Genomic DNA, 24698 nt, shown 5'->3' on the forward strand with positions numbered 1-24698 from the left:
AGATAACGATACGTCTTTAAAAGATTGAGGTGTGGTTTTAATTTGTCTTTTTAAATCATACTAGTGGCAGGAATGTGCACATGGTTGGCAAGTACAGGGTAAATAATGTGCTGCGTATATTCTTTTACTGTTTGTATGTGTTGTCTTTTCTCTTCACGCAGTCTCCGGTTTCTGTACCTCACCGTATCCGTTCTACCAGCAGGAGCGCCAGGGAAGGAAAGACATTGTCAGAGATTACCTGTGAGTTCCTGCTCAACATCAACATCAGTACATTTATTTATATATTTGGACCAAATGTCTTCTGTGCAAACAGTTAAGAAATCATTATACTGTTTTGACTCTGTTTGTAAACAGAGTCCTTCATGCGCAAACATTAGTAACATAAAAAATTAATTAAACTCTGTCAATATTTTATAATATTTGGACATGTGAGTACAAAGATATAGTCACCTTAATTTGAATGTAGATAATGTACAGTACCATTCTTCCAAGCAGGATTATTAGGGACAGACTATCGTCTAATGTCAAACCAGAGAAACACAGATGCATTGAAGTACACTTTTTTCTTTGTGTTTTAATAAAAATTTGTCCAAATTATTAAAAAGAAAAACCTTTGCATTTGTTCATCTCAACACTTTGTGTGTTCCCTGTGATTATCACGGAATGTATCAGATTAATTGAGTCAGTGGGTCTGAAAACTTTCCATCTGTAACTCTGGAAAAACAACTGCATGCCTGACTGATTTCAGTTGGAGAGATATACGACAACGTGAAAGGTACTGGCCACCTTGCATCTTCATGTTAGCAGTAGTGTCCAGAATGTATGCTACTCTAACTCGCACATCCCCAAAGCTCAAGAGATAATACTTAACTTACCATATGCCAACTTTTTCCATATTTTTCATGATCTTAGGTTGAGTCGTTTTCATTTGTTACAGCTTGCAAACCAACAAGCAGACATTTGTGAGAGTGTTATCTGTTGGGCCAAGGAAGAAACTAGACCATATGGTGTTATGCCGTCTTTTTCTTTTTAATTCCTGTAGCCGCTGTATGTGTAATTTCATATTGTAAATTCCCCCACTTTCTTCTCTCTCAGTTGGTCAAGTGAAGTTTGATCCTCCATTGAGAAAGGAGACTGAACCCCATCATGAACCGGTGAGTTACTTGCACTTATTTTTGTGGTTTTCACTTAACCAGTACCAACAAGTCAACTTCTCACAGGAATAATCCCAACCAAAACCAATCCACACTAATAATAATAATAATAATAATAGTAATTAAAAAATACAAAATATGAATGCACTTAGTTTCACGTTGGTCTGTAAAAATAGCCACTTCAAGAAGGTTTTTAAATTGAAGTTGTTGATGAATCATGAGGGGCAGTGACGTAGAAAGGTTTGGAACTTGCCAGTTTAGGTGGTGGTTGTGTTTGATCAGGGTGACTCCCTGTGGAGGTATTGCCGGTATGTCTGGTTGGGAGGGGATCCCTCAGCAGAACCAGAATACACCACATGGATAGCATAACCCATGTGGCCTGAAGCAGCTCTGGATCCCTCAAGGAAAAGCTGGAGGATTGCGATGGAGAGAAGGAACTCTTGGCTGCAAGACAAGCAAGCGTTCACTGGCAGAGATTACTTAGATGGCAAGAAGATTTCTGCATTCTGATTATCATCAGTGCTGGTTGTATGAAAAAAGAAAACAAATCATGTACGGTAGGTTGAATTGTAGTGGCTTATTTTCTGTTGGGGATTGGTTCTGCTGAAGCAGGTGGTTATAGTTGACAGATCGGTGCCAGGTGCATGCATGCTCACAGGCTTTTGTTAAAATCTTGTCATCACTTTCCCACGCTCTTTTTTTTTTTTTTGTATCTATTAAGGTACAGTTTTGGCTGTCTATCACAGCATATTAAAGTTGTAAGCAAATGGCGAATATGAGCTTGTAGTGCACAAAGTCAGCTCTAAGCTGGAGGTAATTATACCCAACATTCAGCTTTTCTTTTTTTCTTTCTTTTTTTAATGCATGCTATCCAATTTTTTAAAGGTCCATATGCTGTTGAACTTTTTCACTGTTGGGGGTATATTTTTCCTACATTTACCCGGTAGTTTTTAAATCTGTCAATAAAAGGTCGAGAGTTCAGTTTAAGTGTTGCATTTGCTTTGGAGTTCAATTAACTCAGTCACTAAAAAAATAAAATAAAATCTGTGGTACAGAATACCTCTATCAAAAACAGAGACTATACATGAGAGAGAGTCACCATGAGCCTGATTACACTTTTGAAGGCGTTACAAGCTTCCTGCCCCAACCCAATGCTCCACAAGTGAACCTACAACACCTGGCAAAAATTATGGAATCACCGGCCTCGGAGGATGTTCACTCAGTTGTTTAATTTTGTAGAAAACAAGCAGATCACAGACATGACACAAAACTAAAGTCATTTCAAATTGCAACGTTTTGGCTTTAAGAAACACTATAAGAAATCAGGAAAAAAAAAATTGTAGCAGTCAGTAATGGTTACTTTTTTAGACCAAGCAGAGGAAAAAAATATGGAATCACTCAATTCTGAGGAACAAATTATGGAATCATGAAAAACAAAAGAACGCTCCAACACATCACTAGTATTTTGTTGCACCACCTCTGGCTTTTATAACAGCTTGCAGTCTCTGAGGCATGGACTTAATGAGTGACAAACAGTACTCTTCATCAATCTGGCTCCACCTTTCTCTGATTGCTGTTGCCAGATCAGCTTTGCAGGTTGGAGCCTTGTCATGATTATTATTATTATTGATGATGTAATGACAGCCATCTCCCCAGTGCCTTTACCTACCATGCAGCCCCATATCATCAATGACTGTGGAAATTTACATGTTCTCTTCAGGCAGTCATCTTTATAAATCTCATTGGAATGGCACCAAACAAAAGTTCCAGCATCATCACCTTGCCCAATGCAGATTCAAGATTCATCACTGAATATAACTTTCATCCAGTCATCCACAGTCCACGATTGCTTTTCCTTTGCCCATTGTAACCTTGTTTTTTTCTGTTTAGGTGTTAATGATGGCTTTCGTTTAGCTTTTCTGTATGTAAATCCCATTTCTTTTAGGCGGTTTCTTACAGTTCGGTCACAGACGTTGACTCCAGTTTCCTCCAGTTTCCTCCCATTCATTCCTCATTTGTTTTGTTGTGCATTTTCGATTTTTGAGACATATTGCTTTAAGTCTTCTGTCTTGACGCTTTGATGTCTTCCTTGGTCTACCAGTATGTTTGCCTTTAACAACCTTCCCATGTTGTTTGTATTTGGTCCAGAGTTTAGACACAGCTGACTGTGAACAACCAGCATCTTTTGCAACATTGCGTGATGATTTACCCTTTTTTAAGAGTTTGATAATCCACTCCTTTGTTTCAATTGACATCTCTCATGTTGGAGCCATGATTCATGTCAGTCCACTTGGTGCAACAGCTCTCCAAGGTGTGATCACTCCTTTTTAGATGCAGACTAACGAGCAGATCTGATTTGATGCAGGTGTTAGTTTTGGGGATGAAAATTTACAGGGTGATTCCATAATTTATTCCTCAGAATTGAGTGAGTCCATATTTTTTTCCCTCTGCTTGGTCTAAAAAAGTAACCGTTACTGACTGCCACAGTTTTTTTTCTTGATTTCTTATAGTGTTTCTTAAAGCCAGAAAGTTGCCATTTGAAATGACTTTAGTTTTGTGTCATGTCTGTGATCTGCTTTTTTTCTACAAAATTAAACAACTGAATGAACATCCTCCGAGGCTGGTGATTCCATAATTATTGCCAGGGGTTGTATGGTCGAGTAACACAGAGAAATATTTTAAAAAGAAGACAAGAAATCAGTGTTGGTTTTCAATGTATCTACCTTCTCAAATGTTTTAGTCACTAATTCATGTAAAACCCACAGTACAACAGAGTGTGATGCAATTACCCCCAAAAGAGATGTGCTAGTATTCCGTGTATGTACTTTATAGAAAGCTTTGGCTGAGATTTAAGGTCCCTCCCCTGAATATACCCACATTTGTAATTACCCTCGCGTTACCGTATTTTCTGGACAGTAAGTTCTTTTTTTGTTTGTTTGTTTGTTTTTAGTTTTGGAGGTACTGTGACTTATATTCCGAAGCAACTTTTATATCAAATACTACATTATCATCTATGGTCACACTATAGCAGTGTGACAAGCTGCTCCTGCATAGTGAATGTGATACTGTGATTTACACTCCGGAGCAGAAGGTGATGGTAATGCACCATTAAGCTGAATACTAATGGCAGTAAAACAAGAAGATGACCTGAATGAGAAAGACGGTCTTTGTCTTAGAGGATGAGTGATTTAATAAATCATGCTCTCCAACTGAAAGACCAACTGAAAGAGGGAGTATATAACTATACTACTTGGAACACTTTTTTGGGCTGTGTGAAAGAAAAAGAACGCAATGGACAGGACAGCTTTTACAGATGTTTTCCATAAGAGCCTTCAGATATTTAATTACATTGAACAGCACCACCAAACAGAGATGATTATCATCTCACTGGCAACAAGAAACAGTTTGCTCAGTTTTATTAATGCCTGATACAATAACATTTAGTATTGTAGCCCATTAGCTTCTGCTCTGTAACACGATGTTTGCATTACAGCTAAATAATGCGCTGATTAAATTAATTTTGCTTCTTGTTGCAAGAAGCAGTAGTACCACATTTTGAAGATAAATGACTTACAGACCAGTGCAACTTTTATCCTTTTCATGGCTCATTTTTGGACAAATACAACTGATACTCCGATACGACTTATAGTCCGGAAAATACATTAAACCTGACATTCTGCAGTAAAAGCTGATATTTATTGATTTCTTCTCTAATGTAGTGTGATACCAAATCTTTCAGATTCCAAATATCAATGGATCTAATTGTTCTACTTATCTTCATTGTTTGCCTTCCATCTTTTTCAAGCATAATGTAAGCGATAGTCTTTCTAACCATGAACGGTCTTAGTAACATTTCTTTGAAGGAATGTACTAGAAGCCAGTGTCCTGCTTTTGCTGAGCAGTTTGGATTCCAGGCTACCCAGATCCATCTGTTCAGTATTAACACATAATTCCATATCCATTTTGAGACATTAGTAGCATTCTGTGAACAGCACTGACCATCATTAAAAGCTTCAGCGGCACCATCTCTGGTCGACATTCCAACAGTAGTTAACAGCACAATACAGGACACCATGCTTCCATTTGGGAGTAAAGAAAGACACAAATTTGGCATCTGTAGACGAAACAGGTAGCCAGAGGTCTGAGTCACTTCCAGCATATTTAGCGATTATATAATAAAGAAAATACAAACACACCCATCATAAAAGGAAACCAGGATTGGATGACACGTGGTTTTCAAGAAACCCTTCCAAAAATAACACAGACACAGTACAGTCTATTCTATTCTGTTGTCTCTTTTGTTCACTCTAAATTGTCGAATATACAGAGGTATCAATTTTGATTTCAAAATTATTGCTTTTTATGCTACATACTAGCATATAAGAAAGTGTATTAAAGTGTTTCCTTTTTGTAGTACAGTAGATAACTGTAAGAATCGTTCATATCTGGTTACAAGCACCAAAATTTGACTATGTAGAAAAATAACGTTAGCCATTTGAATTTTCAATAGGGGGCTAAGTCGGGGTCAATTGAAGAACTGCATAGCAGTTTTGGTAAAACATGGTGCAAATTATTGGTTGAACTAATAGGATTAACAAATGGAATAGTTCTGACTGTGTTGAATGTTTGGTCTCCAAAGTAAAGGTCAAACAATGTCGACGTCCATTGGATTCTATGACATGTGACATGTTACCCCGTAACATCACAACTAAGCATGACACATGGTGCAAACTATTCCTTTTTAAAATCCTACTCAACCAATAATTTGCATCATGTTTTACCATAATTGGAGCAACTTTAACTTTTAGCCCCTGTACAAACTGAAAGTGACCTTTGTTGCCATGGTTGCTGTTTTTACCCCATAACTCCAGAACATTCAGTTATAGTCCAAACTATACCTTTTTGGAATCTTTGTGATCAGACACATAATGTGGTATAGCTTTCAATATGATTGGAACATTTTTTTTAACCTCTATGCAGTTCTTCAATTGACCCCTACTTGGCCCCCTATTGAAAATTCAAATGGCTAACGTTATTTTTCTAAAATATGTACCCAAAGGTATACACAGTCAAACTTTGGTGCTTGTAACCAGATTTGAAGGATTCCTCTACAAATATTCTGTTATCTGCTGCACTGTTGGTTTTGCTGCTTTTTAACCCCCAGCTCAATCACTTTATTCTTGCATTCATCGCTCTCTCCTTCCACACCTCCCCTCTTCGGTCATATATCAATAATACAGCATATCTCACCCTGTCCGTCTCTATCACTCAGGGGCTTCACAGCCCAATGTGGGGTTCTTTTTGTTGTTGTTTCTTTACCCATCATCCTCTGGATTATATCCATGCCCCCGTTTCTCCCACTTTCAGGCCTTCATGCGTCAAGGTTAATGTATTAACTGAGGTCTCTCTCGCTCTGTCTTGCTGACCAGTGTGATACTGAGCCCTATCTGGACTGTGTTGAGGAGCTCTACTATACCGCGAGATCTAATCTGGTAGTACTCTCCCTCCCTATCCCTTTTTCTTTGCCTCTCTGTCTTATTAGTATGTTTAGGATTTTTTTGTTTTCTTTTCTTTTTGTCTCTCTTGTCTCACCAGCCTTTGCTGTCTTTGTTTTTTTTTTTCCCCCTCCTCCTTCCAGAGTTCTCACTCTTGGCTGCTTCATGTCTTGTTGTCTATATATATATTTTTTTTTTAATCTGTTCTGGTGCGTCCATCTGTTCTTCATTTTGTTGTTCATTTTTCCAGCCTTGGCTTTTCCATCACTTCTTAAATGTTGTAGTTGTCATAGTGATAAGGGTCTTTAGTGAAGTTTTTGCTTCCTGAGATCAAAATCCAGTCACACACATACATGTATAACCTGTCACAAATGTTGGGGAGGGGGGTGATCGCTTTGAATGCTGGTGTCTCTATTTTATTTCCGTGTGTTCACCTCACTGTGCATGCTTCTTTTCTGCTGAGCATGTTTTGTTTTTTTTGTTTGTTTGTTTGTTTGTTTTGGGGGGGGTTGTTTGTTTGTTTGTGGGGTGGGGATTCCCAGATTGGGGGTAAAAAAAAAAAAAAAAAAAAAAAAACTACATCTGAGAAAGCAGGTGTTGCTGACTGAACGGTCCCCCCCTGATGACGCGGTTCACGGATTAACATCTCATTTCTGCTTAAAACTGCACACCGCATCATCTATCTCAATGACAGATATCTGAAGCTTTAGTACAACAATCATTTCCACATAAATTCAGCATTATTTCATCATAAAAGGTGGCGGAAGCAATGAGAGTGCCACAGCTAAACGAGCTGCTGGTTGATTCGGTCACTGATCGTCGGACATTTCAAAGCATCACGGAATTTCACCTCGTTTCTGCTTAAAAAGGCCTTGTTTCTGTTTAAAACTGACTTTAGAATGATTTAAGAGGTTTTACCTTTATCATGTGATGGTTAATAATCCCATTAATCTATTTGATTGCTTTGGGTGAAGAGACTCCGTCTCAGACATGCTGCTGTGGTCCGAAATGACGCATGCGCAGATGCAAAAGGTGGACTGATTTTTAGGGGCGGACCATTCTGTCTGCAACACCGGTGCATTGAAACAGTGTCAACCATTGTTTTGAGCAGATTGCCCACTTCAGCTCAGTTCAATGTTGCAATGAACTCTTGACTTAAAAGAGTGATAGTAAGCACAGATAAACATCATACCGGGGTGTAATGATGCTTCACGAATCATGATAATTGCATCATGAAGCCTGTATCAAATTACACTGTTTTTAATATAGTAATACCATGAAAATTCAGTTACCGCACGGAAGAAATAACTACCTCTTGCAGAAGAGTCATAAATGATTTGTATAATATACAGATCTAGAGATGTCTCTGCGTGGGTTTGTTTAACGTGGGAATGCTATGGCACGCGGGCAAACCCACGGCCCTTCACCATTAGCTGTCTCGTGTTCAGGGTTCCTGTTGGACTTTTGTGGTTCCCGTAGCAGCCATGGGGCACACAAGGTTCCAACCATATTTCACTTCAACCAGCAGTCACCTACTAGGTCCTTTACCCAGATGTCACGACAGGCGTTGGATTTTGACACCCAGTATACAGATAGGAAACAGATCACATCAAGAATTACATACTATACAATAATTTGTTTCTTTAAAGTTAAAATGTCTTCTGCATAATTACTGCGAACAGTGATGGAATTATGTATTGAATCACAATAGGGATATCGTGATATGTATCGTATCGTGGAGCCAGTGTATTGTTGCACCCCTGCATCATACCCATTCATAGTTCTCAGCTATGTAGCTAGTAACCATCTACCTGCTGCAGCCAGGTGAAACGTGGGCATGTCATTGGGCCTTTTAACATATTTGCCTAATGAATAAGCAATTTGGGGTGTGTCACCCAAGTGTGCAATATTGTGGGTGTTGGGCATTCAGATCGGTGAGGTTTGCACACACATTTGCACACACAACATGATTTATGAAGGCTAAAAGCAGTTTCAAAGTTTAAAATTGCATCTGTAATTTGGAATTTTTGAAAACTTGATGCTAACTTACCCCGTGTTACTTTATCAGTTCTGACACACATATCTCTGATTCAGAGTAATTCTGAGTGAGCCGTTTGGGTATGCGTTTCTTTATTTTCAATCAGTATTCTTCTTGAACACATAAAACACCATGAGTAAAAAAAAAAAAATTAGTGGCAAAGGTAAATTAAATGTGTTTCCCCTTTTTGCCAGTGTTACATTTGTAAGGGACATTGTATTTTCAGGTTGTGCTTCTGGACAGACACGTCCTACAGTGGGGGTGCTATCCCAGCACCTCTGTGTGCTGGACAGCTCCAGCCCCCACCTCAACTGTTTTCGCCATAGTATACAGACACAAGGAATGGACACAGTCTATTTGCAGCAGGGAATCTTAAATTGAAAAAAATCTAAATCATCTGTATTCGTAGCAGATGCTTTTCATGGCAGCGGTGCTGAATCCCAGTTTGTGCCACATACTGTGCACCTCCTGTGAAAGAGTAGACAAATAATTTGCAAGGTGCATTCATTTTTGATTGGATGAATGTTAAATAAATAATGTTTTCATTTAAAACGTGCATGTTTGTCTTGTCTACAAGTGCCCGGTTGAATTTCATTTTGCGCTTAGGTTCATTAACACATGCAAAATCCTCTTTTATGTGCTGCTGTGTATGCCATGTAACCATCCTCTGTCATGTGCGCAGTTATTCTTAGTAAATGACTTGCAAAATGTTCTCCACCTTAACGCACAAAGATTTGGAAAACACACACAATTTAGTACTCGTGATATGTGATCTTAGTAAATCAGGCCCTAAATAAAAATAAACATTTTAAAATACATATTATTAGTTAGCCTTACCTTAGCCAAGCTGTCCTTTTCTGTTGCAGTTGTCACCAGAGTGCAAGTGCAAACAAGTTGAGTGTACTAAGTCATGTCAGTGAATCCTTGGCCACCACTGGCGTGACTTGATGTCAAACAAGTGATCACTTGAAGAGACACTGATGATGATGATGATTATCACTTGCGTAGTTAGGGAACTTCAATGCCATGACATTTTGTTTATGTGGTGTGTTTCTTTCACCTGGCTACAAAAGATAGTTACTTTTGAGAGAAGAACATGGACCTGTTGTCAGCCTGGGTGGTTGCCATCCAGGACCCAGGGCAGTTCTGTGGTTTGGTGGATTTAGTAGGATGTGCTCGCTTAAGTGAAATATAAAGATAAATAAAATACATAAAACAATAAATGACCTCTTTTTTTGGTCATTTATTTCTAATATTTTAACATAAAATAAATGTGCAACTAAAGAATGAATAAAAATAATACATTTACATGTTTGTATTATATTTCCAGATTTATTTATTCCTCTCCATCTTTCCGTATTGCTGTATATTTCATATTTTATCAACTTCTCGATAGCTTTAGAACAAGGAATATTCCATAGAATGTGAGCCTGATTTGCCTGCACAAAGTTAAACTCATTTATCGTGTGTTAAAGAATGATACTGTCAGCTAAATTAACGTTTGATATTTGCTGTTATTATTTGTAGTTGATTGCTGTAAGTGTGACTATGGCTGCTGCAGTTATTTGATAGTCCACTTGGCTTTCATTTGTATTCAGCATTGTTTATGCCCATTTAAAAAGTGAGTGTTGCAGCTTTTTCAAACAGTAGTCATGTAATTTTTCTCTTTTGTAGGACTTGCAGTTGGGGTACGGGCGTAGTTCACCGAGTCTTCTGGGAGGAAACAAGTATGTGTCTCCATTACTTGCTATCATTTGTCCTGGTTGTTTGTTTTTAGTAGTTGCAAAATTGGAAGGTTTCACTTATTTTCTGTCTTTCTTTATTAAGTGTTTAGAGTGTGTCAAGTAATCTAATAATCTATCTAATAATTGTGTTTTAGAAAACGTACTCTTGGTTTAAGTTTGGAAGCTTGTTCCTTCTGTTGTTTGTAGTTTTCTCCCAGTTGCCTGTGCTGGATGGAGCTTAAAACATTTGTTCCTGTAGCTTCTGAGATGATCCACCCTGGAATCATTATAATATTTCTTTCCACATAAAATGACGCCACAGCCAGAATTGCTCAGAGTTCCTTTGTTAGAAAGGAAGTCTTGAGTCAGATTTTCAACTTTTTTCTTTTCTTGTCTTTTCTGTTGCCATTTTGTCTCCTTTTCTCCCTTTCCTTCTTTCTTCCCTTCCTTTCTTTGTCTGACAAACAGGAGTCTTCTTAAATCTGTGGAGGAGGAGCTGCAGCAGAGGTGAGTCAGTCTCTTCCCACTTCCTGGTTCACCCAGGGCCTGTTGACTTAATGGTGCGCTAACCCCGCCTACCCATCAGCCAATCACTGTTAACCATAGGATTAATTGGGCCAGTCACGTGCATCTAATACTGTTGCTGTTCCAACTTGTGGCTACCGCAGCTCACAGAGTTCTTGGATCTAATGGATTTTGTTTTGCTTCTGCTGCTCCAGCTGCTCTTTCATGCTCATCTCCAAGAAAAGGCCCTGCTCAGCATGGCTTACACATACACACACACGTGTGCATGCACACGCACACGGCTACAGTGGGTGGTCATTTGCAGCTATACAGGTTACTCTCGACAATTTGCACAAATTTGATTACTTCTGTGCTTTGCAGTTTTTCCAGAAGCATTGTGAAGTTATTTGGAGAGTTTTTTTTCTCTTTTGTATGTGGTTTCTGTGAAATCAGCTTATGAAGATGTTGGGGGGGGGTCACTAATGGTTGCATTTGAATACCAGATCAGTTTGCATACAGACCTTGGCTAAAAACTTTCAAATGCTTGCTTTTTGCAATGGCACATATTCCATTTCATCAAACAATGTGTGTGTTAAGTCATTTACAGTGTCTACTTTATTTCCATGTAAAGTTATTTCAAAATAATAGACATGAAGTACAGTTTTTCCTTGATTAAACACCTGACCTTGAATTGGGACCTGCCTCATTTAATGCTGGTCAAAGCTTTGTTTGAAAAATAAACGCCTGCTTTAAATAAATACCGGACATTATATACATTAAAAATATTACATTTGGTCGAGTCACTCTTTTTTTCTAAGTCCACTGGGGAGTGGAACCTTCACGTGATCGTTTAAAGTTCTCCGTCATGTCTTAATGCAATTTACCACAGGAACAGCGGCTTTTTCTGGATCAGTTTGTCCCTCAACGAGCTCCACTTCTTTATGCAATCGTCAACCTGCAAACCAATGTTACAGTACGTACTCCATGAATTGCGGGTCATTTGAGCGTCTTTTTCCAACTCTGTGTTGAAAAGTTGGTCATATTTGTGGACCTTTCTGCCAAATGTATTTGATCCATAATTGAAATGTAATCGCCGTGCGCACTGCAGAAATTATTAAAATATGATGGGAGAGGAAGGAATGAAAGATCCACAGCGCTCCCATGCAAAAAGCTTTATTAATGCAAATGTGACGTTTTGGGTGAACTGTGGCGGTGCGGATCTTTCTGTTTTTGGTAGAATTCTTCTTGATTCAGCACGCCCTTTATGTGTTTTGGATGTGCATGTCTTCTCTGCATCAGAGGAAGGAATGAAAACATAAAACAAATCACAGCCCTTGCGGTCTCTGTCAATTAGCCGGTGCAAGTCAGGCTGAGGGGAGGGTTTGCAGCTACGCAGAGGGCTCTGAGCTAAAGTGGTTGTCTTTGTTTTGCCACACCCAACTTAACACCATATTACAGTGCAGGCAACAAGAAGCATTTTATAATCACTGGCTTTGAATTACGGCCTGTCTCATTTAGGCATCGGGTCTGAGCACGGTTTGAAAAAATAAACTCCCAGGCTTTTAATCAAGGAAATACTGTAGATTTATTTTAGTTTTTCTTCATTTTGTTAGATTGTCTGTGGGTCAACAGTTTACATAAATCCAGAAAGTTTTTGTTAATAACAGGTGCTTTCATTAATAACGGCATACTGGTACTCTTCAGAGCAAAAAGTACTGGCTCTTCAGTTAAGCCCATAATTACAGGTATTTATTATATTTACAAGTACCGTGTTTTCCAGAGTATACATCATGTTTTTTTTTTGTTTTTTTTTAACTAGTCGGGGGGGGGGGGGGGGGGGGGGGGGGGGTCCTGTGATTTATACTCTAGTGTGACTTATATCCCGAAAAATCACACGTTTGTTATTATTAATAATAACAATCATTATAATGATATTTCCCAGGAATCAAAGCATGAAACAAAATAAACTTAAAAATAAATAGCAATATTAAAATGTATACCGCAGCATTTTTGGTGGCCAAATGGTTAGTGCACTTAGTTTCAGTGTGGAAGGATCCCAGTTCAAACCCCACCTCTGCCCATTTCTTGATGTAATGTGGAGTTGTCAGGAAGGGCATCCGGTGTGAAACTTGTGCCAAATCAACATGCAGATCCACCTCGGATCTGCTGTGGTGACCCCAAGTGGAAAAACAAGGGAGCAGCCGAAGCAACTTCAGAGCTAATGTAGAAAAAAAGGTGTGACTTATATACTCCGGAAAATACAGTAATTCTGTCAATATCTGGAATATTTTGGAATCTTACATGCTGCTTGCTTAAAGAGATTTTCATCAAACTATTCTTTTTAAATATTTTTACCTGGAAATACAGAGTCTAACCTAACACACACTGTTTAATAAAAATGGTATATGTATTGTTGTGATGCGGTAAATCTAATTTGCCTTGTGTATACTATGCTGTGCTTGAGATGGGAGTGGTTTATTTATCAGATGGAAAGTGCTGGTGGACTGCGCTGAATTCAGCTACAAACTGTTCTGTTTGTGAGTTTTCTTAAATTCTGCATCGTGGATGTGCAGTCTCCATCAAGAAGCTGCTGTTTTAGATGTGTAACAGTACAGGTGTTGCTGTTCCTTCATGCAGGAAAAGTTTTTCTTCTGATTTGCTGTGTGGAGGAGTGTGCCTGTGTGGATCTGTAAGGACTGTATGTAAATCAACGGGAATGCTGCGTGGAAATTTGTGGTTGTGGAAGTTATCGGCGCTACGGTAACGTGTATTGGACAAAAATGGGTATGACCAAGATTATTGGCGATGTTGACAGACCCATTTTGTTTGGATCTATCCAGTCCTTCCAGATCTGCCCGTGCGTGCCAGGATCAGGGTTTAGATGTGGTTCATGGACCGAGCTTCACTCAGCTCTCCCCTCCTTTCCTCCCTTTCTCCGTTCTCTTCCACCGCCTCCCCTTCTACTCTCTGATGTCATCCCTTGCCTTCCACTCCTGGTCTCCCTCCATCCGATGCTATCCCTACCCCTCCTCCCCGTCTTCACCTCCTCTCCCAGGGGCCATGTGGCACACTTAGGGGATGATGAGGATGATGATGGTGCTGATGATGATGAAACTCACACTCAGTAAGTTTTCTCCCAATCTTGGAACCTAAAGCCTCTCCTTTTTTCTTTCCTCCACCCATCGCCCTCTCTTCTCAAAGACAAAAGGATGAGGAGTAGAAGAAGGAGGAAGGCTCCCTGTCTTTGTCACAGTTTCATCCATGCATTTCTATGCATAACACTCCACCATCATGCCACCCATGTTCTTGTGTGTCTTTTCCATGCTGCAACGTTTGTCTTGTGAGACGTTCACTGGCTACTAACAGTCACCATAAACCTGAAAAGTCACCCAGAGGATAATAACACACTAACCGTTTTCAGTCTGTCATTAGATATTCCTACATTATTACATGCATTGCTGAAGGCAGAGGAGGTTTAGGAACTACTTAACTCGGTGTGTGCATAGTAGAGAAGCTTGAATCTTCAACTGGACTGGGTTGCTTGACGCAAGTACGTTTCACTTCAAATTGCAGAAGCTTCCTCAGCTAATTCTTCTCTACAAGAGTCAAGACAGAAGTCAGACTACCAGAGCAAGAATTTTAGCTGAGGAAGCTTCTGCAATTTGAAGCGAAACGTCCTCGCGTCAAGCAACCCTTCCAGTCGAAGATTCAAGCTTCTCTACTATGGAAACCACCTGGACAACTGAGAGCCTACACAGAATCAGTGTGTGCATCATATTTTTGTGTCATGGTGAAAAATTGGCACATGGGGTTTGATGTTGGGTGCATTTCTATTCTAACTGTGGCCATCAGGGAATAGAGTTCCTGAAGCCTAGTGCATGCAACAATGCAAAAGGTTTTTCATGGGTTGTGATCACACTTGCTAATGTAAGTAACACCCTTATTTAGGAATGTTCTGATCATCTTTTTTTTGCCCCAATCCCAATCCAAGTCATTTAATATTGAGCGTCTGCTGATACACAGTCCCGATCCGATACTTGTATTTTCTTTGATACTACACTTCTCATTGCAATACTTCTCTCTGCTCTGCTATACATTAAAAAGACCTTCAACCCAAGCAGCTTCTTCATGTTTGTATTCATTTAGTAATTAAAAAAAGTTTTATGTCATATCAATTTGACTTGTGCAGAATTGCAGTAGTAAAACTAGGACACTCAGAGTGATAGTGGCTGAACATCTGTTTAGTTTTATTTAAGAATACATTCATTCTCCTGATTATTATTATTGTTGATTTATGTATGTAAAATTGTCTTCAAAATTGGACCTTTACTCTAACAAGTAGGTGGACTTGGGGGGGGCCTCTCGCCACGTGCCTGTACTGTCTGTATAAACAGTAGAAAACATTTATTTGTGGAAATGCCTGCCTGATTGGCCAGTAAGAAGGTCATATCACATGCGCCATCCATTAGAAGTAGACTTGGTGCATATTTGAAGAGATGTGAAACATGTTTTTGAAACTCTCAGTGGCAGCACCACTCCACATTATTTGGGCTGATTGTGATCAGATCCGATCATCCCTACTCTTGCTGTCACCTTGCACAGTTATCGTAGTGTTGTTCTTGGGTTTTCATAGGCTACATTTGACGTACACAAGGGGCTGGGCTGACAACCACATCATCACAGCATCTTGACCTGTATGGAAACTTGGCTTCCAGTTCATGTCATCGAATTTTTGTTCTGTTTTTGGCTGTTTCTTTTTGGGTGACATGAGAGGGCGTGTTTAGGTACATTGTTTATTTAAGTGATCCTTTTGACCTCGATCTCTGTCTTCTTAGCTATGGTGTGTGTGTGTGTGTGTGCGCACGTGCGAGCGTGTGCGCACTCATGTTGCCTTCTCTCCTGTCTCTATAAAACCATATGTTTGGTACTCTGCCATAGCTATCATAGTGTTTCATGCCAAATTTCTGCAGTGGATCAGAGCCTTCTGTCTCTACACAGTTATTTTCCACAAAAAGGTATAAAGACTTTTCAGTATATTCATATCCACAACAGCGCAATGTTTACAGCAGACCAGTGAGTCTAAATTCTTACATTAATGAGTGTTCGGGGTGAAAATAAATTACTTATAAGCAGACTTTTAGCTTAAATCTGAATCTGATTGTATTTACATAAAAATCAGGTGACCAATGAAGATTTTTTTTTTCTTTCTTTTTTCACGGCATTGTTTTATAAGGCAAGAACACACTGGTGAATTTGTGAACAGAAATCTTTGTCAGTCAAACTCGGTGGATAATAAGGTTTTTTATTGAAAGAAAAACTAACAGTAGGCCAGATCAAGAGTAACCTTCATGAACATAGTGGACCTGTGAAACATGATGTAGATGTACATTTACAAACGGCATTGGAAAATGTTGACTCAGAAAATTGTTAAGGCCCGGTCACATGGCACTAATGAAGGTCAATGAAGCCCAAACGAAATAAGAAATCTGGACTTTTGTTGACTTTCATTGGTATCGTTTAACCTTCGCTCAGCTTTGTTCCTGCAGCTGGTGCTTCATCAGGATTTTTAAACGATTTTTTAAAAAAGGATTTTTAAACAATTTTTTTTAATTGAACGATTGCTGCCGAAAACCTCAATTCATCCAAATTTTGTTTTTGCTGTCGTTCTTGATGGTTTCTTATTGTTTGCTTAGTTTTTGTAATGTTAGTGTTTCATTTGACTTCCTTTACACTTTGTTCAGCCTCACAAGTCCAAGGTATTGAACGAACGCAATGACATCTGAATGAATCAATAACTAAAGCCTCGACCAGCTGAGCATTTTCATACAGTAACAATAGCTTCAGAACGTTTTATCAACTATGTACGGACATTTCAAATGTTCGTGGCTCGCCGCGTTTGGGTGTGGCCTTCGTCTGAGACGGACAGTTCCACATGACCAGTGCCATGGACGGTGCCTGCAGCTTTTATACAGTAGCTGCTGTTGTCACGTGATCGTGAACGTTTCCTTTAAAGCGTTGAGGTCAACATTAGCTTCAGTTTCGTTTAGTTCCTCTTTCGTTCCTTTTGCACTCTTGATTCGCAGGCTATTCGGTAATGGGAAAAGTGAAAGCTCATTCGTCCACCTTTTCTCGACGATTTGTGACTTTGTGGCTTTTTTCTTTCTTTCAAAATTGTCGTATACTGTGTGACCTGGCCATTATACTGGGTGTCACAGTTCATAATAAGTTTTCTTGAACCAAAAACTGTTGAACAAATTTGTGAAAAACAACAGAAATTTTGTTAATCTCCAAATATTTGTCTAGTATATAGCTGCAGAATCATTAAATACCTTGTTGCATTTTGCAATTTGCGTAAAAATCACACATGCAGATAACCTGCTTGCTAGCTCCATGCATTAATGTGGGAGTCAGTAACCACTGACTCAGACAAGTAGCTTTGCCAATAGGGTTGCACATAATAATTATTTACATTACAGATTGAGAAAATAATCCATCAATTGATTAACTGTTAGGTTTAGAAAAAGTTGGAACAATGACCATCAGTGTTTTCCAGAACCCAGGATGATGCATTTACGTGTATTCAGATACTCCATTTACTTCCAGAGAGAGAGAAGTAAAGAAACTAGTAAAATAAAGTTAAAAATGCTGATGTTTAAGAAAGAATTTTGGTTTCAAAAAGAGACAAATTCTCAATTCTCACAATAGTTGGTTAATTTAGTAGTAGATGAATACTTGCAGCTGTATTTGCCACTATAAAACTGCTTCTCTTATAGTTTTCCTTCTGCCACCCTAACATGAATGTACAACCCACTCATCTGCTCACCACAACCCATGTTATCACTTGTTGTTTACATTTCTTTGGCGTTTTGGTGTCAGACAGCTTTTCTGTCGATCACCATTCAGTTTTATTGACATTCTGGTGTTGGTGTTTTCTGCCTTAGTTTCTGTGATTTGTGTGCTTTGTTTGTTTTTTCTTTCAGTGTTTTGGGTCTCTAAATCATTAACCTTTGCTTTTTGAGATGGTGTTCTGTGAGGTTGAATATCTAAAATTTCTGAGAATAAAATTAGTAGATTTTTTTTCTTCTTCTTCTCACACAGCAATGGGAGAAAATGTAAAAATGTACAAAAGAAAATTCCTGCAAAACACAAATGGTTCTACAGTTTTGGCTGATTAAAATATTTACTTTATGATCAATAGATCATTGAGATTTTACACAAATTCCACATTTAGTTTTTTTTTTTTTTTTTTTCAATTTTGTCCCCCCATGCAGCACAGATTTAAAGTCCTGTCTGATTTTAGTATAACACTATGATTCTAATTGTGTGTGTGTTTTTTTGTTTTGTTTATTACAGTTGGTCACTGTGGATTATATTACAGATCATAGTGGAATACACAATAAATTAATAATAATTTTAATCATTGTTGCATTGCCAAATTACATTTTTAAGTGTTAATTTCTTCATTGTGTTTGCACTCTGGTTTTCTTGTCTAGATGGCTCTGTTTCCACTCCAAAGATGAATTTAATAATACAGACACTTTTTAATATGCATATCTTTGTATGCTTAAGTAGATTTATTTATGCCTAATTCCTAGCTGGACATGTATGTTTGATACAATGGTGGATCCTGGTCAAAATCACCAGGTTACCACCACCAAGTTACTCTCCAACTTTTCTTTCAGTGTTTTGGGTCTCTAAATCATTAAACTTTGCCTTTTGAGAAGATGTTCTGTGAGGTTGAATATCTAAAATTTCTGAGAATAAAATTAGTAAATTTTTTTCTTCTTCTCACACAGCAATGGGAGAAAATGTAAAAATGTACAAAAGAAAATTCCTGCAAAACACAAATGGTTCTACAGTTTTGGCTGATTAAAATATTTACTTTATGATCAATGGATCATTGAGATTTTACACAAATTCCACATTTAGTTTTTTTTTTTTTCTTTCTTTCTTTTTTGTCCCCCCTTGCAGCACAGATTTAAAGTCCTGTCTGATTTTAGTGTAACACTATGATTCTAATTGTGTGGGGGTTTTTTTTGTTTGTTTGTTTTGTTTGGGTTTTTTTTTTTTACAGTTGGTCACTGTGGATTATATTACAGATCATAGTGGAATACACAATAAATTAGTCATTGTTGCATTGCCAAATTAGATTTTTAAGTGTTAATTTCTTCATTGTGTTTGCGCTCTGGTTTTCTTGTCTGGATGGATGGCTCAGTTTCCACTCCAAAGAAGAATTTAATAATACAGACACTTTTTAATATGCAAATCTTTGTATGCTTAAGTAGATTTTTTTAAGACAAATGTATGCCTAATTCCTAGATGGACATGTATGTTTGATACAATGTTGGATCCTGGTCAAAACCACCAGGTTACCACCACCAAGTTACTCTCCAACTTGTAACAAATGAAGGTCTGCTATCAGGCATCCAAACCATCCTAGTGAGAACTGATGAGGTTGAGATGTACGTAGGTCTCAGTTAGAACTACAACGGGGTTGTAAAGCTGAATCACCTTCACACGATTTAACCGTAGCTCCAACCAGCAGAGGGCAGTCTGGTTCTGATGATGGCTTGTGACATCTTGTCAGTCAGAAGGTTCATTTCGTCTGTGTTTTCATTCCTCAGTAAATCGAGCACTGTCATGAGGCCAAAAGTACCGCCACCGCTTCCTCCCAAGGTAAGACCAACCAGAATGTGTTACCGATGTACATTAAGAATTAAGTTACCGGTTCGTAAGTTTTTTTTTGTTTTGTTTTTTTTTCTTTCAGTCTTTGTTTTTCATTGATGAATATGGTGAACATATTCATTTGTGTTTTTACAGCCTAAGTCCATCTGCTCTCCCCATCAGCAACAGCACAAACAAGACGAAAGTCAATCACACAGCGAGGATGACTGTGGAGGGGGAGGGACCATCAAACGCTGCCCGGTCCCAGAGACGCCGAGTCCTGCCAAGACCTCCAATGTCCCCCCTCGGCCACCGCCTCCAAAGCTGCCACCCCACCGCCGCAGTAGCCTAGGTAACGACAGCACAAAGTGCACGGACGTCAAAAACTCTGCCCCAGAGGATGACGGGAGCTTTAGGCATTTCTGGGAGTGGCTCCACACGCCTCATACAGAGGAGGAGCTGGAGGAGGCGTGGGAGGTGCTGAAGGAAGTGAAAGAGGAGCAGGAAAAAGAGGAGGAAAAGGAAGCGAGTAAGAGCAGTTGTTTGGTAGATTGGTAGTCTTCGCTGACCCTGTCGCCCCCTCCGATTGGTTGTGTGGTTTCCCATTAGTCAGTCCTCCTATAGTCTGCTTTAATTTGCTCTTTATTTATAGTACGACTTTTGTTTGTAGTTCCTTCTGTCCGTCACTTTGATTGTTTGTCTCGGCAATCATTTTTATTGAGTCCAGCTGTTTGTGTCAGCCACTCCCACAAACTTAGTAGGAAGAGCAGAAAAGATGGTCTTGGCTAATTAAATGTGAAGCTCCAACACATGATCATATCTCCAGCACACAGGACTCAGGTTTAAAGTGGCCCGTGTCTTCCTATAAAGGAATGTTGCGTTCTGATCAACATTTTGATGGAGTTTGTTTATGATGCAATCACGTTCTGCCCAAACACATTTTCAGTGACATAATGCGTTCACGGTGGCCAGGCGTCCACTGACTCCACAACTTTTCCTGACATTTTTGAAAGCAAACCCAAATTTGATTCGAGGAAGACACCTCAAACTCAGCAAGGTGGCCATCTACTATGCCTGTTATAACATGACAGAGCACAAATGTGAACACATATTTAACAGTACATGCAATAACGAATGTTTCAACCAAAATACGAGGGCTGTCAATAAAGTATAGGTCCTTTTTATTTTTTTCAAAAACTATATGGATTTCATTCATATGTTTTTATGTCAGACATGCTTGAACCCTCGTGCGCATGCGTGAGTTTTTCCACGCCTGTCGGTGACGTCATTCGCCTGTGAGCACTCCTTGTGGGAGGAGTCGTCCAGCACCTCGTTGAATTCCTTTGTCTGAGAAGTTGCTGAGAGACTGGTGCTTTGTTTGATCAAAATTTTTTTCTAAACCTGTGAGGCACATCGAAGTGGACACGGTTCGAAAAATTAAGCTGGTTTTTGGTGAAAATTTTAACGGCTGATGAGAGATTTTGAGGTGATACTGTCGCTTTAAGGACTTCCCACGGAGTGAGACGTCGCACAGCGGTCCCAGGCGCCGTCGTCAGCCTGTTTCAAGCTGAAAACCTCCACATTTCAGGCTCTATTGATCCAGGACGTCGTGAGAGAACAGAGAAGTTTCAGAAGAAGTCGGTTTCAGCATTTTATTCGGATATTCCACTGTTAAAGGAGATTTTTTTTAATGAAAGACGTGCGGACGGGTCCGTGTGTCGGACGCAGCCGGCGCGGTGCAGTGGCACAGGAAAAACACCTCCGTGTTGATAACCATTTGTAAAATCCAGGCGGCTTTTGATGGCTTTCAGTGGAGTGAGTATATGAGAAATTGTTTAACAGCTGGACATGTTCCAACTTGTCCTTAAGGCTTCCAACAGAGGTGTTTTTCCTGTGGCGGAGCATCGCGGCGGCTGCGAACCGACGCTGCAATCCGCCCACACGTCTTTCATTAAAAAATCTCCTTTAACAGTGGAATATCCGGATAAAATGCTGAAACTGACTTCTCTGTTCTCTCACGACGTCCTGGATCAATAGAGCCTGAAATGTGGAGGTTTTCAGCTTGAAACAGGCTGACGACGGCGCCTGGGACCGCTGCACAACGTCTCGCTCCGTGGAAAGTCCTTAAAGTGACAGTATCACCTCAAAATCTCTCATCAGCCGTTAAAATTTTCACGGAAAACCAGCTTAATTTTTCGAACCGTGTCCACTTCGATGTGCCTCACAGGTTTAGAAAAAATTTTGATCAAACAAAGCGCCAGTCTCTCAGCAACTTCTCAGACAAAGGAATTCGACGGGGGGCTGGACGACTCCTCCCACAAGGAGTGCTCACAGGCGAATGACGTCACCGACAGGCGTGGAAAAACTCACGCATGCGCACGAGGGTTCAAGCATGTCTGATGTAAAAACATATGAATGAAATCCATATAGTTTTTGAAAAAAATAAAAAAGACCTATACTTTATTGACAGACCTTGTGTGTATATATATATATATATATATATATATATATATATATATATATATATATATAATTATGACTTTACATAGTCATTAATCAAAAAGCCATTCCATTGTGATTGGGGTATTTTGGTTATTTTCTACATTTGTACTATTATTTACCCATCCATTTTCAAGAGTCACAGGGATAGGGGATGTTTGGAGCATATCCTGGTCATTGGGCGAGAGGTGGGGTACACACTCGACAGGCCACCAGTCTGTTACAGGGATGAAACATACAGACAAATGCATTCACACTTTCACACTCACCTACCATTAATGTAGAGCCTCCAGGTCACCTAGCCTGCATGTCTTTGGAAGTGGGAAGGAGCACCCGGGGGTTGACCCACGCAAACACTGAGAGAACATGAAACTCCACACAGAAAGGACCAGGTTGGAAGCAAACCCGGTAGCTTCTCGTTGTGCGGCAACAGTGTTAACCACTAATCCACAATGCTGCTGTACTATATTTACAGATTTAAACAATTTCCATTGATATGTGGACTGAGTGTTGTATTGGTTTGTGTTGTCCAGCAGCTTATGTTCTTTGGTTAATAGTTAAAGTTTAACCCATCTTGAGTTTGCAAACAGTGCCGTTATCTTGGGACTCCGGGCTTTCAGCGAGTTCCTGCCTGGACACGGACATCAAACGTGTATCTGCACACAGTGAAAATGTAGAACTGGAGACATTCACTTATGTCAACAATGATATTCACATAGTACTAGACCAAACGTTTGACTGGTACTGTATATCTAGATACTTGGCATGTGAGAGTGAGAGATGCCAGAGAAGACTTTACAGTTGTATGCAAAAGTTTGGGCACCTCTGATAATTTTCATGATTTCCTTTATAAATCATATGATATAGCAGATGAACACACGGATATTTGAGAAGTGAAATGAAGTATCTAGTATTTACAGAAAGTGTGCAATTATTTGAACAAAATTGGGCAGGTGCATAAATTTGGGCACCCTTGTCATTTTATTGATTTGAATACATTTAGCACTAATTATTGGAACACAAAATTGGTTTGGTAAGCTCATTGACCCTTGACCTCCTTACACAGGTGAATCCAATCATGAGAAAGGGTATTTAAGGTGGCCATTTGCAAATGTTTCCTCTCTTTGCATCTCTTCTAAGTGGCAACATGGGAGCCTCTAAACAACTCAGAAATGACCTGAAAACAAAGATTGTTCAACATCATGGTTTAAGGGATGGATACAAAAAGCTATCTCAGAGATTTCAGCTGTCAGTTTCTACTGTGAGGAACATAGTGAGGAAATGGAAGACCACAGGCGCAGTACTAGTTAAGGCCCAAAGTGGCAGGCCAAGAAAAATCTCAGATAAGGTGAAGCGAAGGATGGTGAGAACAGTCATAGTCAACTCACAGACCTGCTCCAAAGACCTACAAGATGATCTTGCTGCAGATAGTGTCTCTGTGCATTGTTCAACTATACAGCACACTTTGCACAGGTAGATGCTATATGATGCTGTAATGCAGAAGAAGCCTTTTCTGTGTACGCGCCACAAACGGAGTCACTTGAGGTATACTAAAGCACATTTGGACAAGCCAGCTTCATTTTGGAATAAGGTGCTGTGGACTGATGAAACTAAAATGGAATTATTTGGACATAACAAGGGGCGGTATGCATAGCTGAAAAAGAACAGCATTCCAAGAAAAACACTTGCTACCTACAGTAAAATTTGGAGGTGGTTCCATCATGCTTTGGGGCTGTGTGGCCAGTGCTGGTACTGGGAATCTTGTTAAAGTTGAGGGTCACATGGGTTCCAGTCAATATCAGCAGATTCTTGAGAACAGTGTTCATGAATCAGTGACAAAGTTGAAGTTGTACCGGGGCTGGATCTTTCAACAAGACGACTCTTAACACTGCTCAAAATCTACTAAGGTATTCATGCAGAGGAACAAGTACAATGTTCTGGAATGGCCATCTCAGTCCCCAGACCTGAATATTATTGAAAATCTGTGGTGTGATTTTAAGTGGGCTGTCCATGCTCAGAAACCAACAAACCTGACAGAAGTGGTGATGTTTTATAAAGAAGAATGGTTCAAAATACCTTCAGCCAGAATGCAGACTCTCATTGGAAGCTAAAGGAACTGTTTAGAGGCTGTTATTTCTGTAAAAGGAGGATCTACTAAATATTGATGTATTTTTTCTGTTGAGGTGCCCAAATGTATGCACCTGCCTAATTTGGTTTAAAGAATTATTGCACACTTTCTCTAAATCCTATAAACTTCATTTCACTTCTCAAATATCACTGTGTCTGACCAAACTCTTACATACACCTGTATGAGTCATGAGATCTCTGTGCCGAGGTGGTATTGTCAATACCTGTCCAGAAGAATAAATGTCCAAATGTGTAGAGTCCTTGTACTTCCTGTCTTACTGTAAAGTTTTAGCCAAGACAGGCATAAGTTCATTATATTAGTGTCTGTCCACAGCTGTACTGTCATCCACAATCCCTAGTTGTTAGTAAATTTAAACAAAAATGCTATTCTGTTATTTTTGCTAGTGAAGTCCAACTCTTTGGAAATGAAATGGACGCACAAAGTGGTGGAATACTTTCACAATGAGGCTCCATGTAAGACTCATGCAGCCCT

At 39.4% G+C, this 24698-nt stretch overlaps 1 protein-coding gene across 1 annotated transcript in view; it reads left to right on the forward strand.

The window, feature by feature from the left end:
- LOC117523777 (mitogen-activated protein kinase kinase kinase kinase 3-like) overlaps nucleotides 1-24698 on the forward strand; it is a 116938-nt gene that overhangs the window by 76817 nt on the left and 15423 nt on the right. Inside the window, 7 exon segments of the mRNA XM_034185392.1 lie at nucleotides 162-240; nucleotides 1096-1154; nucleotides 10362-10414; nucleotides 10880-10918; nucleotides 13971-14039; nucleotides 19540-19591; nucleotides 19736-19931. Coding sequence (XP_034041283.1) covers nucleotides 162-240; nucleotides 1096-1154; nucleotides 10362-10414; nucleotides 10880-10918; nucleotides 13971-14039; nucleotides 19540-19591; nucleotides 19736-19931 — 547 coding nt within the window.

Source organism: Thalassophryne amazonica, chromosome 13 (assembly GCF_902500255.1).
Source record: "Thalassophryne amazonica chromosome 13, fThaAma1.1, whole genome shotgun sequence".
NCBI lineage: Eukaryota > Metazoa > Chordata > Actinopteri > Batrachoidiformes > Batrachoididae > Thalassophryne > Thalassophryne amazonica.